The sequence below is a fragment of the Apis mellifera genome, linkage group LG3 (genome assembly GCF_003254395.2).
Source record: "Apis mellifera strain DH4 linkage group LG3, Amel_HAv3.1, whole genome shotgun sequence".
NCBI classification, from domain to species: Eukaryota; Metazoa; Arthropoda; class Insecta; order Hymenoptera; family Apidae; genus Apis; species Apis mellifera.
Window position 1 is genome coordinate 3,946,523 of NC_037640.1, and position 14,338 is coordinate 3,960,860.

The 14,338-nt window shown below is 40.9% G+C and overlaps 1 protein-coding gene and 2 long non-coding RNA genes across 6 annotated transcripts in view; 1 reads left to right on the plus strand and 2 right to left on the minus strand.

Annotated features, from left to right (window-relative positions):
• Positions 1 to 6,207, plus strand: part of LOC100577278 — a 74,769-nt gene extending 68,562 nt beyond the window's left edge. For 2 of the 3 annotated variants that reach the window (XR_003304414.1, XR_001702471.2), the window contains 5 exons: positions 1,419 to 1,568; positions 3,215 to 3,464; positions 3,831 to 4,176; positions 4,961 to 5,133; positions 5,285 to 6,207. This is a non-coding gene — a long non-coding RNA (uncharacterized LOC100577278). The remainder of the gene's footprint in view (positions 1 to 1,418; positions 1,569 to 3,214; positions 3,465 to 3,830; positions 4,177 to 4,960; positions 5,134 to 5,284) is intronic. The other variant, XR_003304415.1, reaches the window with a different exon arrangement.
• LOC100577162 overlaps positions 1 to 9,421 on the minus strand; it is a 30,992-nt gene extending 21,571 nt beyond the window's left edge. Inside the window, exon 1 of one of the 2 annotated variants that reach the window (XR_001702490.2) lies at positions 8,457 to 9,410. This is a non-coding gene — a long non-coding RNA (uncharacterized LOC100577162). Of the gene's footprint in view, positions 1 to 8,456 lie in introns of both variants that reach the window. The other variant, XR_001702489.2, reaches the window with a different exon arrangement.
• Positions 9,422 to 10,314: 893 nt separating this feature from the next.
• On the minus strand, positions 10,315 to 13,565 carry LOC107964018 (arginine-glutamic acid dipeptide repeats protein-like). Its single transcript, XM_016911058.2, has 3 exons — positions 13,169 to 13,565; positions 12,388 to 12,548; positions 10,315 to 12,210 (listed from the first exon to the last, which is right to left on the minus strand). Exons 1-3 carry the CDS (start codon positions 13,563 to 13,565, stop codon positions 10,315 to 10,317), a joined length of 2,454 nt encoding a protein of 817 aa, XP_016766547.1.
• Between the last annotated feature and the right edge of the window lie 773 nt (positions 13,566 to 14,338).

Here is a 14,338-nt window from a genome sequence, read left to right on the forward strand (position 1 = left end):
GCGGGGGACTAATTTTGAAAAGATTATTTATCTCGTATCTTTTTCACGCGAGTTGTTCTTGACTCGAAAGAAGGGAAAATGTATTGGAGAAAAAGTGTTTTTTGTATCGAATTTTATAAAATGTAAGAAGCAGTTAAAAAAAGATCATTTCGTCGGTCGGAGAACAGCCTTGGAAAATAAGAGAAATAATCGTTGATATTTCTTTCCTCTTCTTCTCCATTTAATCTAAATCTTATCTTAACTTTAATCCGTATCTCGATTGCACAATTCACGGGTATATTTATAACATGTATGTAATATTAAATCCGTGATCTCATCGGTAGTTTTTATATAAGTATGTAAATGATAAAATTAACTTCTTCCCGGGCTCTGAATGTACTGAATGTAAAAATTCCTCTAAATTACAAACTTGGATCCAATTTGCACACACACACATATATATATTATTTTCTATAATTTATTTACTGTATAATAATATTGGATATGTTGCGATCCGTTTTCAAATAAACGAATAAATAATAGTCGAAGAACGAAGAGGAGAAATCCAAAATGGATAACTAATTGGATATATATATTCCTCGGATCGTGTTTTTTGCGCGAATTTCCTCAAAGGCGATCGTGTTGGCGTTATTTGACGTTAATGGAACTGAACTCGATCTGTATACGAATCGGTGCGGAATAGGAAACGATCGAGTTTAAGATGGAACGCGGAAGAGACGCTTGACGGTTTCTTGCAATCCGATTCTTCCTCTCGTGTTCTTTCGAGGATCACATCAATTTACAGAGAAAAATAAATAAATTAAGTAAACGATGTAATGTGATAATAATCAGAATGTCGAATTTTTTCGATTCAATTCGATTCATCGATACGTTGTACTCTACTTAGCCCGAATTTGACGTGGTCACGTTCTCTGGCCTTTTCTAACGCCCTCCGTCACGTTTCTAGATCGTTTCCAAACCGTTTCCAAGCTTTGAACGAGGCCTCTCATCGACAAAAGGCGCACTCGAGTTGCGCCACCAAATCGCTCGCTACCAGTTGCATGTTCGAGGACCGTCGAGCAAAGCACTCGAGCTTTCGTGAAATGAAAATCTTTCTTCGATAGTGTATTTAACAGGGTCGAGTGCACGGCCGAGTCTGATGGGTGGCCACGTAACGGGTGATCCGCAAGTATACGATATCGATCGGATCCTCTTCGAAATTGCTTTCCTCTTTTTAATCTATACACGGCGTATTATTTGTAATTATTCTAAATCTTTTCAAATCCTCTTTCTTCGAGTTATTCGAATATTTTCGCTGAACGATCTTGTGACAACAAATTTGAGAGATTCCCTGGCAATCTTATTATAAGAAGAAAAGAAAGAAATAATTCGAGAAGATCGTGAGATTAAGAATTAAAACAATCACGTTTATTTTGCAGGCCACGCGATTCCTCCTCCACTCGAAGAGAGAATCAGGGATTCTCGCAGGGACACCCGGTACACACGCGCGAGGAACGCACGATTCTTCATTCTCCACGTTGGCCATTTATGGGTGGCGTGCCACTTGACAGGACGCACGGCGTCACGGGGTAATCAAAGTGCCATTATCCATGGGAAATTGTAACCCCCGATCTCTCCAACCCCTCCAACTCCTTTGCCACGTCGTATTCAGTGCGCGAGACTTTTCTCTTTCTATCCCGAGACCGTAACCGACCGCGACCCCTCCGATCCTCGCACGTCTCGCACCTATATGTATACATATATACACACACGCACACACCTTTGATGGTATATCGAAGGGGTGGTGGTCGTTACGCAAACCTCTGCCTTAACCCTCTTGTAACGCGCGTTACACGGTCTGGCCGTGGCGAGGGTCGACGAGTGTCAAAGCGGAGTCAACCGGTGAAAAATGGCCCCCGACTTGTTGTCACGAAGGATTCGTTAAGTAATCGTAATTCTTATCGGCTTGGGGGGAACTGCTTCGACCTTGGTGTGTAATTGTAATTGTTCCCGTGACGCATCGTGACTCGTGTTAATCGTTAATACTCGTGTACGGCACGATTGTAAAACGAGGTAAAACATCGGTTATTAAGTAGATTTTTAGCCGCGCTCGATAAGATTTCGCTCGCCGTATTCGCGAAGCCGTAATTTTTTTTTTACATTCCGCGTGACTCGAATAAATGGAATGTGCTTTTTTAGCTACGGTAATCGGAGCCCATTAAAAAAAAAAAATCCTTCGATTTATAAACATCGTTTCGTTTAAAACAATATATCGAACTTATTCAAGAAAAACTTTATTATTTAATAGTCCCCTTTTTCTTTTCCAAAGCTTTGCGAACTCGGGACGGAGCTTCGTGTCTCCTCGATCCTCGATTCCTTCGACGGAAAAATCCGTGGCCGTGGAAAATGAGTTTTCGGATAATCGATAACGGCTCCCCTTGATATTTAACCCCGTAATTAGCGGGATGTCACACCCGCCCAGTTATTCCCAAGCGAGGCCGCGTCTGGTCGCGCCGAATCCTCGTGTTTCACGGGTGACGGAAGCGCAGCACCGACATGGTTTCCCTCCCTCCCTCCCTCCCCCCGCCGCCAGTGGCGCGAGTAAAAGTATATTCGAGAGGGTGGAGGAGTGAGAGAGAGAGAGAGAGAGTGTGGCGAACCGGTTCGCAGCCTCCGTTGCAACCCCTCCGCTGGGGGTTTCCGCGGTAGCGTGATTTTCTGATTAGCAGCGGGTCGACTGGTTGCGGTTAACCGTTGTTAGGTTACCGGTCAATTGGTATGCATGGGCTGGGACTCGTGCCCACGGTACAGCCCCTGAACCCGGCTAACCTCCTCTCCCTCCTCCTCCTACGCCACCGACTAACGGCCGCGCACCGTGCTGTGTCTGCTTCGCCACCTTCCTCAATCGTTGGACCTAGATCGTTCGTTTCCACGTTGCGGTTTCCACGCCACTTTTTTTCTCTCACTCTCTCACCGGCCTAAAATTTTCTCCACCGAATTTCGGTGCTCGGCTAAGGGGTGGAATGGATGAATATTCCGTAGAGAGGCTGGTGTAATTTTATATATATATATTTTATAATATAGTATTATATCGTGGATAATGTAATTGTGGTATATATGTAAAAGGAAAATGTGAGAAGAATTGATGAAAATAAATCGAGAATAAATAGGAATAATATAAAAATATAGGAGAGAAATGAGAATTGTAACAGAGAGTTGTTTTCGTTGTTTCCAGGTCTCCTCCCTTCCAGTCTCGTGGATTGGAAAGGAACGCGATAACGTGTCCATCGTTTCGGAAGTTTCGGGCCCTTGAAATTTTCTTGGCGAACGCACCCTTTCTTCGCAAAGGATCGGACTGCAAAGTGAACGCCGGTCCCACGACCGACGAGGAATCGACACTCTCGCATCGGTTACGTTTCGAGGGTGCGATCTCCCCTCGAGTTTTTCGAGAGGCGTGCAATGGTCGAGAGTACCTCCTTGACGAGGTATTACGCCCGTGGGTAATAGATTTACGACGCGGAGAAAAGGTCATTCGATACTATCGCGTGATGTATTTGCAGAAAGGTTGTTCAATCTTTTCAATTGGTGACGTAACTTTTTCACTTTTTTAGTTATCATCTTGGTGATCTCGTCAATTTATTCATTATTTTGAAACGAAAAGAAAAAGTCGAGAAAATATTCGAAGATACATTCATACCTTTACTGTTGAAAAAATCTAATCGATTGATCGAAATCTTGAAGTTCAACATGGATATCTGAATAAGTTTTAAGCTTAAACTCTGTGAATCTGAAGAAGAAGAGAAATCTTCGACAGATCATCGACGATAATTGTTTAATTGTTTAATTCGAAGGAAGGACGAGGAAGGAAAGATCAAACGTTTCGAAGTTTCTCTCCCTTGTTTGGATCCAACCTGGAGGAGGGCAGAGCAACGACTTTTAAAACGCAATTTAAAACGCCGTTGCTGCCGCTTTTGTGAAAATAATCAAGCACTCTCCGTGCTCCGGTGTCCCATGTGATTCGATCGGTTCCTCGGATCGTGGAACTTTTTAAACCGGCGTCCGGTTTACAGGCGGTGGAGGGTGGAGGGAGGAGCCGTGGAAAGGGATTTTCCAAGGCAAGGAAAAGCGGCGCGATCGGGCGGGAGTTTAAATTAGATTTCGTACTTCCGAGACGCTACAAGAACCTTAAAAGAGGAGGTAAGCGTGGACAAACGTCCTCCATTTTATCAGAGCTACTACCAGAGAGAGTTTCTTAGTTTCTCCTTCGCTTCTGTCCCTTTCCATCTCGAACGTTTCACTCTGTGAAGAAAGATCTTTTAAGGGTATCTTTTAAATTTTTTTCTTTTTCTTTTTCTTTTCCTGTCCAACTCTGTATTAGTTATTGGTATAGTTTACAAAATAGCTTTGATCGCTTTTGTTTTTCAATCAAGAAGAACGAGAAGATTTTTAACGAGTTTACAATTAAATTAGTAAAGTTGAAATTTAATTTATGAGTTAATTATTTCTTTTTAATGAAACAATAAATTATCTTATACATTTTTTTTTAAAAATTTCTTCCTCGAAAGAAGATGTATAAAAATAACGTTTTTTTATGTGTTAATTACATTTCTTCCTATAATAAAATATTTACTTCTATTTCACTAACAGGGATTCTATAACGTTTACCCGTTATCGAACTTTTTCTTGTCGTTCCCGATAGAAAATTCGAACGAGGGGGGGAGGGTAAAAGAAGCGCGTTCTCGTATATATATATATATATATATATATATAAGGGAGGGGGGGAAAAAAAATGAGGGAAGCACAGAGCAGGCGTACGCAGAGAAAAGTTTTCGCCAAACCGGATACAAGGAAGTTCTACCGTATTCGCGCATCCGGTGCTATAAATCTCGGTCTCTTCCCGCCTTCTCGTGCCCGCTGGCCAAGTCACCGACGAGCCCTCACTCTGTCCGACGAATAAATTTGCGATCAAACCTTTTTCCAGTTCACCGTCTTTCTCGATCGATCGGTCGGTTCTATCGATTCGAAGGAATCGTTCGTGATCGACAGCCGCACAGACAGAACCACTTGATCCGTCCACGAATCTGTCGATATTTTCTGCTTTACCGATCGATCTATATCGCGGAAATACGTATGGAATATCTCTAATGATCAGACGTAAGTTGAAATTAAAAAGTGTATCGGTTCACGTTTCAAATCATTGTGTTTGTATTGTGTTAAGATTGTAATAAAAGTATAATTTTTAAAATATAAATCTTTAAAGTATAATTTTAAAGATTATGATAATGACAAATTGTCAATGTTTCAGGTTCCGGTAGATACAACAGATGTGGATCACGCAATGGATTTCTGCAATACCAACCGATCACTTTTTCTTAAATCAGTGGTTCTCAACCTCTAAGTAATGAAGAAAGAAGATTGCTGTTATTTAGTCTTAGAATTTTAATATAATTGCGTTATCAAGGATGATCAGAACAATTCCTCTACGGCAAATTATAACAATTATTAATTATTTTTAATTTTGTATGAAAAAGAAGAGGCGCAAGATATTTTAAAAAAAAAAAGGATTGCAACAGTGATAGATGATCTTGTTAATCAATATATAATATTATTGAAAGAAATTGTAATCGTTCGATAATCCTATGAAAACTTTTTTTCCTCGAGCGGATTTTCTACTTAGAAAACGACACAAGACGAGTATTTATGAGTTATTGATGACACGTACGCTTTCAGTATCTTAGAGAGGATCGTATAATAACGTAATTAACGACGCGTTGACAAATTGAATCGGCGGCGAATTTATTCTTTTCATCGTGGCTGTACCCCGGTGCTCTCGCCATAAATATTTCATGGCGGTCGGGCGGGCGGGCGGGCGTCCCCGTGTCCGTGGAAAATCGTAGAACGTTCAATGATCATCCCCCAGCCGCTGCTACACACCCTCGAAAAATCTTCACGAGGAAACCATGAAGAACCGATAATCTTTCATCGATCAGCATCAGAGAGAGAGGATAGAAGGAAACGTTTCTCGAAAATGGAAATCTTCTTTAGAGGGGGAAAAAATGAATTACGTATATATAACAGGCATGAGAGATTTGTCTCTAAATATACGAATAGAATTCCAGGCCTATCGTAAAACCGAATCGACAACTTTTTTCCTTTAATTGATTTAATTTATTCATTGACGAATAAAGAAATTGTTTTTTAATTGCTTACAAAGAGAGAGAGATTATAATTAAGAGATAATAAAAAGAAGTAAATAAATTATATATTGTTGTTTCATATTGCTGAAAAATATAATACATTTTCAATTTATTTAACTATTATAGAAAAAGAATGTTTCTCCAAAAAGATTGAGAAACACTGCCTTGGAATGAAATTAAATAAATTAAATCAAATTTTATAACGCTCAAAATTGTGTATCAATTCTGTTATAAATTGTCAAGAAAACCGTACTTCATTTCTACAACAATCTAACGATATGTGGATATTTTTTCAACGTGCATATTCCATTTTCAACTCCCCCTCCACCCCGGATAAAAACGGGAAAATTCTCTTCGACGCTCGTCAAAATTTCAAAGTAACGGCGAATCTCGATCTCGAAGAACGGGGTTTAGATAAGCGCCCCCCACAGGAAGCCATTAACCGGAGAGAACGGCGTGAAAAGCAAGGAGAATATTAGAGCGATCCGGCGATTGGCTCCGATGCAATTTCGCACGGTACAGTGGCGGCACGTTGGGCGAAGGTGTTAAATTCACTGGATGTACGTCGGACGAGCCATTCTGGGGTAGCCGACAAATCCGATCGTATTTTCATCGACGCCAAATTGGCAATATCCTCGCCGGTGACGATTCCTGAATTATGCATCAGCCACGGGGACAGTCGCTTCGCTTCGCTTCGAAGTTTATCCATCCCGCTCGTTTCCATCCGCAGCCTCGACCCGTTCGACTCGCTTCCACAAGGGGTAGAATTTTCTGCCCTCGCAGCTTCCACCCTCGCGACCACCCCCGACCCGAAACACCCTCCGCCGCCTTCTCCGCCGCCTCTGCCATCCACCCACTCCTCCTCCTCCTCCTCCTCCTCCTCTTGCACCGTTTCCTCCTGCACCGCTTTTCACCCCACTGTTCTCGATCTCGCTCGCTCTCCCTTCCTTCGGGCCCTTTCTCCAATGGAAACGTCACTTATTGGTCGAACGAAAGGGAGGAAAAAGAGAGGACACCCTCGAATCCGACCAATCACGGTGAACGTCCGTGATAATGCTCGCGATATTTGCCCGTGGTACAGCCATCGGCAAAAGTGTCGTCTTGTTTTTTTTCCAAGAGATCGCGAACGATCGAGAGGATTCATTGGAAGGAAATTTTGACCATTGTTTTGGTTGGTCACTGTTAACGTTATTTACACGATAAGAATTTCAGAAGGGAAATTGATCGATAGACGGTAGAACGGTCATTAAATTGCGAATTTACTGAATTCAGTGAAGATAGAATCGTCATGAATGGAATCAAAAGTGGAATGTTTTTAAATGAATTAAATTAAAAAACCGTACCGCTCACAAGACTTTTATCATATTTTCTCCCATATATTTGATCTATCGCATATGTTATTTCTAGATATAATCTGGATATTCATGGATATAACAAAGTTATAACCGTACGAAGTTTGTAAAGTTATAATTATAATAAACGATTATAATAAATAAAATGAATAAAATGAAATAAATTCAAAATGTCGAAAAAATTAATTACGAAATATATAATTATTGCACATCGTACAATCATGATTGCAACTATACTATTTTACCATACGAGAAGAAATCTTGGTTCTGTTGATGAAATCAATTTAAAAAAAAAAAAGAAAAAAAAAACTAAATGGAAAACGAAAAAATGGATCGTTAATTATTTGTTTTCGCGAACGAGCAAAAAGTATGTAATGGCGGGTCTCGAATGTACAAGAAAGAGATACCCGTGGATGATAATCGAATCGAGCGTTTGGAAACAGCCCTTAAGCCTTTACGATAGGGAGACAAACAATGGAAGGTAAAAGTAAAGCGTCGTTCTTGGAATGGAGGGGCTGCACACCCCAATAATAAAATGATAAGAACCCCGATGTATCCTTTTCCCTTTCTCTACATCCCTCTTTCACCCCTCTATCTATCGCTTCCTCTGTCCGGACCCGGCTCGTATATAAATGTCGATATTATTGTAACGAACCGCTTTTGATGGCAATTTCTCCTTCCGCGCTGTCTATTGCTCAGACGAGCCCACGCGATCGGACACTCGCAAATTCGTTGAATCGACCGAGGAATTTATGGTTTCCGCGTCGTGTGCGTGACAGAAAGAACCACCAAAGCGACGCGTCGAGATATCTCGATTCGATGTTTCGTCACTCATTTTGCCGATGAATCTATCTATATCTTTCCGCTCGTCTTTTTTGTTACGTTCTAATTGAAAAATTTAAATTTAATGTTTCGTGTAAAAACTTACCAATCGAAATTGAGTTGCTTATCGAATCCCATTTGCTATTGGCCACTTGGTATTCTACTTCTTCTTCGTAATAATAATCGGTTTCACTAATCACATTTGATTAAAAATATAATTTTTTAAAAAATTTAATCACTGATACGAACGAGAATTTTTAACTACAACTTTATTGACGTATGATATATATATGTTTGTACAATTTGTCTTTGGTCTCGTTAGCGGAACTTTCACCTTGCGATTAGAGTACGTGGAAATTTTGATCGAATCACACAAGATAAATATTCAAAAATTCTGTTGCTGCGTTTTCCCGAGCCTATCCCTTTTCTCTTCCTCTTCGTATCCCTCTTCCTCTTCGTTCTCCGCAAAAATCAATCGGCAAATCCCTTAACTCACAAGGTCTATACAAATTTAGACTTGGACTTCTTTAAAAAAATCTAATCGAATGTATATCGAGTGTCGCGTGACCCAACAAAGCTCGTTTCGTTGTCGTTCGAATTGGAATGCTCGGTCCGAAAAGAAGAGAGAGAGAGGTTAGGAAACAGGCGAAAAATTTTTCGAGACGTCTGCCACATTCCACGACGGCTTTTCACCTTTCTCACGATTGTCGGGCCTTTACGTGACAAGACTCGGCAGCACAACGAATGAATTTAAGACGAAAACGCGACGTCAGGCACACGACAAAGAATATACACGAACAGGTCGACTCGTTCGCCCTCTGCGTCCCGTTCCACGGATCGTTAGAGTGGGTTCACAAAGATGAGACGACGTCGTTGGATAATTTCGATTGGTGCTCGACCAATCCTTGGAACGAGAGCTGACGAACGAAACGACCGAAAATATCGTTGACGACTATCGATCCGTGAAAGGAAATATCAATTTCTGATAGACCTCATGAGAAATTACAATTCTGTACATCTTCATGTACATCTGATGTCCATTTGGAAATTCTCTTCCTCTGAAAATTAAAATATTAAATGCGTTGATATTTTATGAAAATATCAAATTTTTTTTTAATTCAGTATCCAATATGACTTAAGTTGTCGTCCATAGTTGCCTCGCCATAAGTTCACCATTTTAATTCCTTAATTAATCAACAGGGGGCAATTTTCAGAATTTCTTTTACGAAACGAAAAGTGTGAACGAACAATTTTTATCTTATATGTGTTTATCATAATTTTTAGTAAAATACAAAAAAAATTCAAAATATCTAAGTGTTAAATATCTAAGTGTTAAATATCTAAATATTTATCCATTATATCAAAAGTATTATTCCATAGAATATTATACGCAGTTATTAATAAGAAATTTTTTGGAGGTTAGACAATTAATAAAATAATAACTCAGCTTATTGGAATATAAAACAAAATTCAAAAAAAAATTATTTTAAAATATTAACGTTAAATCTACAATAACAACGTGCCAACAAATATCAGTGTTAAATAAAATCCACTCAACGTATCATATTTGTTAAAATAGGGTAAGTAATAAAAATTATTTCAAAATAATTTCAAATATAATTCAGATATAAAGATATTCCTTTAAATATCGATTTATAAAAGTTAATATTTTAAAATAAATTCATTTTACGTGATTTTGTTTGTTACTAACAATATGTATTCAATTTGTAATATATCATTAATCATCAAATATGCATCGCATCATCGTATATTTACTGTTTCCGTATCGCGTATTAGTATATCAAATATGATGTAACATTTATTTTTTCGTTGATACGTACGATGATATATATACAAACATACGTTCAGTAACAAAACAAATCATTTCACTATTCATAGTAATATGCATCATATGATGAACGAAAACAAAAAAACTAAAGCAAAAATAGCAAAATATTCTTACCTTATGTTTTCTTCTTCTTATTCTTCCTCTTGTCCATATCGCAGGACGCCTTCCTCTTACAAGTCGGATCGAATTGACATAAAGTAGCTTCATGGGGACAGACGTATTTTTCCTTCTTCGGACATGGTGGGAATTTTGGCTTGGCTAACTTTGGCTTCTTAAAATCGTAACAGGGGCATGGTCCAGCGGGCAACTTTGGCGGAGCTGGGCATGGGCAAAGTACTACCGGTTCCGTGGGTGGTTTTGGTAAAGGCGGTGGCACGCAGGTTTGCTTCTTCTTTTTCACACGATTATCTTCGCACGGAGGTGAGTACTCAAACTTGGGTTCCGGGACATCTGGACAAGGTTTGGGCTTGACAAACTTCGGAGGTGGACACTCCTTAGACCCATATTCCATCTTCGGTGGTTTAGGACTGTCGGGTAATTCACATTTTCCTCTTGGAATGCATTTCCCTACACACTCCTCTATCTCCTTCTTCTCCTTTTTCTTCTCCAACTTTGCCATCGTTCTACCTTCGCACACATCTTTCTTCTTTTTTTTCTCTTTCTCGCAAGGTATTACAGCACATTCGTCTTTTTGCTGTTCGCAGATATCTGCCATTTTCGCGCAACTATCTTTCTTATCCTTTTTGTCCTTTTTATCCTTTTTATCCTTTTTATCCTTTTTCTCCTCGGACAGCATGGAAAACACGTGGAACTTTCTAGAAACGATTCTTCGAGAGAGAAATTTAGATGGAGCGTGATACGTGGACAAATTTCTTTTCTTCAAATTCTTGCTTTTTTGACTCCTCTTAGGGTTGGAAGATTTGGGACAAGAGGGGACATTTTTGGGACACTCGACCGACACCTCGGCTTTTTTGGCTTGTTTTATACAAATTTTGGGGCATGGAGGAGGCGGACAAGGTTTAGGACAAGGACAAGGGCAACACGGTGGCGGGGGTGGGCAAGGAGGAGGTTGCGGGCATTCCGCGCATGGTGGACATGGTGGACAGATCTTAGGCGGGGGCGGTGGCGGACAAGGAAGAGGCTTGGGGCACGGGATCGGTTCTGGGCAGGGTGGGCAAGGTGGCGGAGGTGGACAACATGGTGGCGGACAGGGTGGTGGACAAGGGCAAGGCTCACAGGGTGGTGGCGGTGGACATTCCCTTTGAGGTGGACATTCGAGCTTAGGTATCTTTGGACACTTGGGCGGTTTTGGTGCAGGAGGCGGCGGACAAGGAGGCGGGCACTTGGGCAGCCTGGGCAGTTTAGGCAGCTCTGGAGGTGGCGGTGGAGCAGGAACCTTGGGACATTTCGGAAGTCTGGGTAATTTCGGAGGTAAGGGACACTTTCGATAGCATATTTTGATCTGCGGAGGTCCCTCCACTTTCTCTTTCTCCACTTTCGGGCACGGCATCGGGCAAGGAGGCGGACACGGAGTTGGCGGTTGGACGGGGCACTCTGGGTTCACCGGTCGTTTACGGCAACACGGCGGAAGGGGTGGTATGCACTTCTGCGGCGGTGGACAAGGCTTTTCTCGTTGGTACGGTCGTTTGCAAGGCACTTTCGATTGAGGAGGACGTTTATCGCACGGCACGCATGGTTTCCTCTCCTTCGGCTTGGTCATAAGGATCGCGTCGTTTCGAAAGGACCTCGTTTGCTCTTGTTGCAGATATCTGGACAATTCTCTCGACAAGCAAACTGTTGTTGCTGGCTCCAACGGCGCGAGAACAGTGCTAAAGTTTCTCGCGAAGGCGTGGCTATCGTAACGTCGTGTCCTCGAAAAAGACGCCAAATTCCAGCCGTGGAGGAAGGAGGATCCCAGACAGTAGGGGCTTTTAGCTCGGAAATTACCGATCGTCGCGATGGAGAACTTGAAGCACGGGCTCAGGAACGGGATGATTCGATCGTGTTTCGCCTACGACACGAACAATAGAGATTTTCGATCGATAGAGAGGGGGGGTCGTTTTGCCCGCTGCATCTGCCGCTATCTCCACGTACCCTCTGTCTCTTGGTGTGCGAGACACCTCTGACAAACTCTTTAATCTCTCTAAACTCTCTTTTTTTTGCACGGTTTCTTTGGTGGACATTTTACGCAAAACGGCTTCCTCTCCGGCTTCGGTTTCGAGGGATAGCCCGGTGGCTCCATGGGTGTACAGGGGCCCTCTGGTGGATGGCAAGGGCTCTTCTGATCGTGCCAATCGGGTGGACCCTCGCCACAATCAGGATCGCCCAATCGTAGCTCCCTTATTTTTCCTACACCCTGGATACATATTCATATTCATTCGCGTTGATTTTTTTTTATTTTGTTTTTTATTTTTTTGTTTTGTTTTAGATCTCTCTCAGGTCTCTCAATTTTTTTTTTTTTTTCTCTCTCCTCCAATCGCAATCGTGCAACGCCTTACCTCTGGTCCACCTCCCTCCTTCACCAACGGGGGTTAGTTAATCGACGGTATAATAAATGGACAAGGATGAGAAAATAGCAATGGGGTTCGAAAACGATCGACGTTTCTCGATGGAGATGGATCACGATCGCAAGGTGAAATTCGCGACGGACGAAAAAGATTTCTCTTTCTGTGATCTTGGCATATCGAGCAAGGGTATGTATGTATATATATATATGTACGAAAAAAAGGGGGGTAAGATACACGAGTATATATAATTAATGAACGAAATTTTTAACTACATAATTTCCAGTGACAAACTTAAATTAGATAAAATATTAAAGATATTAGAATAAGTTTAAACTTAAAATTAAACGATCGACACAACGATGTGATGTTCAACGATGTTCGATCATTTTCTCGACCAAGGTTTTCCTCAAGGGTTCTTGGATGACTCGAAGCGATCCGTCAAAGGCTTTTTTAGGGTATCGCCCTTAGGATTTATCGGAAGCATGTCCAATTCTTCCTCCTTCGAACGCCTTTTGTTCGGATAATCTTTCAGAGGTTGCCTGTTATCAAAGCCAATCTCGTCTTCGTAATCCTCTCCTTGAGGAAAATAATCGTCATTACGAATTCTGTCACCCTCTTCGAATAACACGGTTTCCCGTTTCGTCATATTTCCATCGTGGCCAATTTGATCCTTCACGGCGTTGCCGACGATCCATGAAACGCCGTGATCTTTGATCGATGTAATCGTGAATACCTTCGGTTCAGAAGAGATGATCGACAAAGGGCCCCTGTTCCTTCGGTCCGAGACTTGCACGATCGATCCATCGATTCCGAGCGGAGATGTGCTCGTCCTCTGCGGGGAGAGAGGATGATCCGACATTTTTGACTGATTTCTTTTTATTTTTTTTTTTTTTTGAGAGCAATGTTTTTTACTTTTCTATTTTTTTTTTATTTTTTTTTTGATTTTTTTTTTTTTTTTCGTTTTAACGTATTTCACGGTAAAATTTTTTGGAGATGAGGAAGAGGCAGAAGGGAGGTGGAGCCATAGCGACGAGTATAGATTTCACGCGCTGCTCGATCGATTATCGTGATCGGGAGTAATCGCGATCGATTATCGAGAGAGGCGATTGATTGAAAAGTTGGTTAAATAATAAACTGTAACTGTAATCTGAAAATTTATTTTTTTATATAGGGACTTACGTCGATTTCGATACGATGCTGTTGCTTGATCAGGGTTTCTGGCGTAGCCTTCAGCTGGAATTAAAATTAAAAACACAGAGATGGATTTTTTTTCTTTTCTTTTCTTTTCTTTTCTGCTATTTTCTAATTCCCGTTATAGAAGGAAAGGGATGGTGCGGGATGGTTGAGAAGGTAGGCACAGATGTGGTTGGAAAAGAGGTTTAAAGGGGGGGGAAAGGAGAAAAAGTAGATGGGACACTTGATTGAAACACATTTATTCGACAAACGAGTCACATGTTATTTATAGTAACATAAAAAATATCAATTCCATATCCAATCGAGATGTTTCGGAGACAAACAGGTTAAAAATATCTATCTCTATAATGAAATTCCGTGAATTTTTCCGCGATTATTCGAGAAACTTCGAAATAGAATAGAAAAAAAAAAAAATAATAATAAACGATTAAAATAAAC